The sequence below is a fragment of the Microtus ochrogaster genome, chromosome 5, assembly GCF_000317375.1.
Source record: "Microtus ochrogaster isolate Prairie Vole_2 chromosome 5, MicOch1.0, whole genome shotgun sequence".
Classification (NCBI taxonomy): Eukaryota; Metazoa; Chordata; class Mammalia; order Rodentia; family Cricetidae; genus Microtus; species Microtus ochrogaster.
The window spans coordinates 86,946,195-86,950,892 of record NC_022012.1 but is presented as its reverse complement, the minus strand read 5'-3'; the positions used below and the strand labels follow the sequence as shown (position 1 = coordinate 86,950,892).

General features: G+C 49.2%; 1 protein-coding gene across 1 annotated transcript in view; it reads left to right on the top strand.

Annotated features, from left to right (window-relative positions):
* The window catches only part of Gpd1l (glycerol-3-phosphate dehydrogenase 1 like), a 36,762-nt gene that overhangs the window by 24,848 nt on the left and 7,216 nt on the right, over positions 1–4,698 (top strand). The window contains exons 5-7 of the mRNA XM_013346621.2: positions 662–695; positions 2,884–2,900; positions 4,411–4,426. Of these exons, the coding sequence (XP_013202075.1) occupies positions 662–695; positions 2,884–2,900; positions 4,411–4,426 (67 nt within the window). The remainder of the gene's footprint in view (positions 1–661; positions 696–2,883; positions 2,901–4,410; positions 4,427–4,698) is intronic.

Here is a 4,698-nt window from a genome sequence, read left to right as displayed (position 1 = left end):
GGCTCTCAGGCTAGACCAGTGCTGGCAGTCAGTGTGGAGCGTGGGCTCTTTGTGCTGGCTGGTTGGTCATCTCTGTGTTTGTGTGCTCAGGTCTGTGCACGCAGAAGTAAGGACATCACCAGTTCATGTCCTTGACTCCACTTGGTTTGAGACAAGGTCTCTCTGCCATTCATTCACTGAATGGTGCAGCAGACCAGATGGCCCGCAGCCTTCCTGGCTTCCCCTTTCAGGCTGGGATTACAGATGTGTCCTGCTGTGTCCAGTTTCACTGGGTGCTGGGGGTTGGTTCAAGTGGTCAGGCTTGCATGACAAATGCATTAGCCACTGAGCCATCTCTCCGGCCATGACCTTGCTCCTGTCAGAGGCACCTGTGAAAACTAGCTAGCCTCATCTTAGCCTCCTGACTTTCCTCTTTCCTACATGGTAGGCTCTGTCTCTTAACTCTTATTTATAAATATCAGTGAATTGTGATTTTCTTAAAGTTGTTTTTAGATGACTTTTATTTGTGTGCATGTTTTGCTTGCATGCATGTATGTGTACTGCATGCATGCCTGGTGCCACAGAGGCCAGAGGAGGGCACTGGACCTCTGAAGATTGTAGGCTGTCACGGGGTGGTGGGAACGAACCTGCGCTGGAGCAGCAGCTGCTCTTAAGCACTGAGCCGGTTCTACACAGTTATTGCAAAAATTGATGCAGTTGTTTTTGGGTTTGTTGGCTTTTTGAGATAGGGCATCAAGTAGCGCTGTCTGCTTTCCAGCTCAATAAGTCAGTGAGAATGACCTTGAGCTTCTGATCCTCCTGTCTCCACCTTCTAGGCACTGAGATTACAGGTCTGGACACCACATTTGGTTTAGGTGGCAGCTGAGCCACACCCCCAGCCTTCTTTTTCTTTGTTGGGTACGGGGCCTTGCACAAATCTGAGGGCAGGCACTTTGCCGCTGAGATGCACCCCAGCCTTTTTAGGGTTTATTTTGAAGTAGCATCAAACTAAAATGCCCAGAGTGGCTTTCAACATTTTACATAGCCCAGACTGACCTGGAACCCACTCTTTCCCTGTGCTGAGTGCTGCCTGCACGCCCAGCACTTTCTGTCGGCATAGACTCCTGCTTCCAGGAAAAGCTCTGGAACCTAATGCTCTCCTGGTGGGTCAGTCTGATGAGGCGGCATTTGGTGAGAGACTCCATTCAGACAAGTCTGTTCTGTGGGGTCTCCTGTAGAAGTGCTGTCCAAAAGCAATGGCTTCCCATCATCTTAATTAAGAATAGGTCTTTAATCCCAGCATTTGGGAGGCAGAGGCAGGCAGATAAGTATGAGTTCAAGGCTAGCCTGGCCTACAGAGCAAGTTCCAGGACAGCCAGAGCTACAACCCTGTCTCGAAAAACCAAAGCAAAAAAGAATAGGTCAAGGGAAATGTTTCTGCACTTGTCCCTCTGTCCTGAGTGAAGAACAGTCTGAGGAAGCAGGGCTACCACAACAGCGTCCATGAGCTTTCTCCCCAGCGGTCAGAACTGGTTGACCCTGCCTATTTGGGAGTGCAAAAATGGAGGCTGGACCGGTGAGATGAGCCTGGGTAAAGCCACTTTCTGCCAAGCCTGGCAACCTCAGTTAGTCCCTGTGGGTGTGACGGGAGAACTGACTCTTAGTTGTCCTCTGACCTCCATGCATGCCCAGTTGTGTGCACACACACTAGATACATACACAATAGATGGACGGACGGACGGACAGATGGACACACAGACAGACAAAAGAGATAAATGGATGGATAGATGGGTGGGTGGATGGATAGATAAGTAGATAGATAGATAGATAGATAGATAGATAGATAGATAGATAGATAGATAGATAGATTAGATAAATGGCACTTTCTTTTCTTATTTGTGGTTTTGAGGCAGGGTCTCTCAATGTAGCCCTGGCTGTCCTAGAATTTGATATGTAGACCAGGTTGTCCTCACAGCAATCTGCCTGCCTTTGCCTCCAGAGTACTGGGATTAAGGTTGTGTGCCACCACACCTGGCTTTAGAAAAGGTAATTTTTAAAAAGCAGAGGGGTAGGGATGTAAGCTCTATTGGTAAAATTCTTGCCCAGCATGCAGGAAGTCATGTGTTTAGTTTCTAGCACCACATAAGCGGGATGTGATGTGCACACCTGTAATCCCAGCACTGCACAGCTGGAGGCAAGAGGATTGGAAATTCAAGGTCATCCTTGGCTACATAAGAAGTTGGAAGTCAGCCTCCTGTCCCCCTTGACTTCTCAGTATAAACCCAAATACCCAGCAGAACAGTGTTTCTACAGGACTGTGTGCTGCTTTTAAAATAAAGTCTGGAGGCTGGGGAGATGTCTCAGAGGTTAAGACCTCTGACCTCCACATGCACACTGTGACGTGATGTGCCTATATGCACACATCACACATACACACACACCAATAATAAAAATTTAAATGAATACACCTGTCTTCCAAAAAAAAAAACCACGCTATTTTTAGCTGTGGCTGTTGAGAGCAGATTTGCATGATCAAGGGGCACCGGCAATGATAACCTTCATAGCTGAGTGTTCTCAGAGGACATCTGCTCAAATTCTGATCACACATGCTCTAGCTGACTCGCTGTGTGTGTGTGTGTGTGTGTGTGTGTGTGTGTGTGTGTGTGTGTACTGGGTGGGGGTCCAGGGTCCTATTAGAAGAGAGCTGGCATGTCCAAGGCCCCCTAGTTGGGAAGTTAGTGACTCCTGGGAGCTTGAGGCATCCAGGGTCCTGCTGGGGAGGAATCCCAGCCCCGCTCCCTCTGCCCTCTTCCTTGTCTGCCTTTTCTCTGAGTGCAGTGACTGGACGAGCTGGACTGGGGCTCTGGGCCTGCTCGCACTACCCGGCTTAGCCAGTTGACAGAGAACTCCAAATCTTTCTGGTTCAGTGGGCCAGCTCTTCCGGTAAGAAAGCCCTTGCCTGAACTATGAGGAGGCCTCTCTGTGTCTTTTGCTAGCCTGGCCTGCGGGCATGGTGTGTCTCCTGGCAAGCTGCAGTGTGCCTGGCTTCCTCATCCTTCACTGTGTGTGATGAAGGGGCCACCATGTGAGAATCTGTGAGGCGTAAATTTATTTTATTTTTAGTGTTTGCAGCAGAGCCTTGCCCTTGCTAGGCAAGCAGTCTAGCACTGAGTTCAGGTCAGCCATTGCTAGTGGTGGTGTTTTTCTCCTCCCAGCCTGCCCTTTGATTCCCTCTGCCTCTGAGAAGCCATAGAGGCTTGTCCCTTACGACACAGAATTGCAGGGGCATGAGGAAGTCTCTCCAACCTGGGAAGAAAAAGGACAAGTGCCCTAGGCATTGGCATCAGTGACACATGGGGCACAGATCATGTCTGGGGTTGGGCCTCAGGGCTAAGCCCTGCTTCTTCCATCTCTTGGCCTCAGGGTTATGACGGCTGAGGACTTGGTGTGGCCCTGCCCTCAACTGCAGGAACCCTTGCAGCACGAAAGGTCCTACTATCCCCAGTCAGCCACAGGTAGTTACTAGGGTTGCTTTATCATGCCATCTTCTAGCATGAGTGACACAGACACACGGTCCAAGAGACAGCAGAGAGGTTCAAACATCCAATTGTTTAGCTAACAATCCCTCTCTAAGCCTTAGCTCATTGACATGAGGTCAAGGAAGCCATTGGCCTGCTCCCGAGTTGGGCTTTGCAAAGGCTTAGTGGCCACAAGGGGCTACTGTATTAGATGAAACCTATATAAAACATATCAAGGTGGCCTAGCTTAGTGCCCTGGGCATGGGTCTAACCTTGGCTTTTCTAGCTTTTTTACCAAGTTCCATGATAGAGGATCCAACCTATCATGACCCCTTGTCTTTGGTAAGCCCACTGTTCAGACAGCATCCTTTGAGGTGAAGTCCATCAAGAGTCAGATGGGCTGCTGGACCACCAGAAAGAAAGGGACTGTCATTTGTACACACATTTTATCTTCCCTGTTGCAACTAGCAAGCATTTTCCACAAGGGCTATATAGAAAGTGCTTAGGTCTCTGACCCCATTTCCGCCATCCACAGCTGCCATCAGTAGGCAGTGTGGACAGGCACCCATAGGATGTGACTGACAAGCATACGCCTTAGTAGGTTGATATCCTCTATACCAGATCATCGCCTACGGAAGGGGAGTCTCGTATCTGACTGTCGGTGTCTGATTTACCTGTACGTAGTAGAGCAGATGCAATGCAACGGAAAGAGTGGGTGCCCCATGAATATTCACTGGGAGGAATTTTAATGAAACAAATGACTGGAACTATAGCTGCATGTCTTCTTACCTAGTAACCCAGCCAGCCATCTCCTAGACCAGCACTTCTCAGCTGTGAGTCAAGGCCCCCTTAGGGGTTGCCGAAGACCGTCCGAAAACAGCTATTTGCATTATGATTCATACCAGTAGCAAAGTTACAGTTATGAAGTAGCAATGAGAATTTTATGGTTGATCATCCCCACATGAGGAACTGTGTTAAAGGACTAGAGCATCAGGAAGGTTGAGAGCCAGCATCCCAGCCCACACCCAAGAGAACGGCCCACCCGCGTCACCAACAGATGCTCCTGGTGTCGCGTTAACTGCTGTGGAGCAGTGCAGTTTGCCTGTTTCCCTGTCAGTTTGACTGGGGTGGATTTCAGTTTGGGGGCTGTGTTTTAAAAACATGGATTCTGAGGATTAAACTCAGGTAGTGAAGTGGTGGT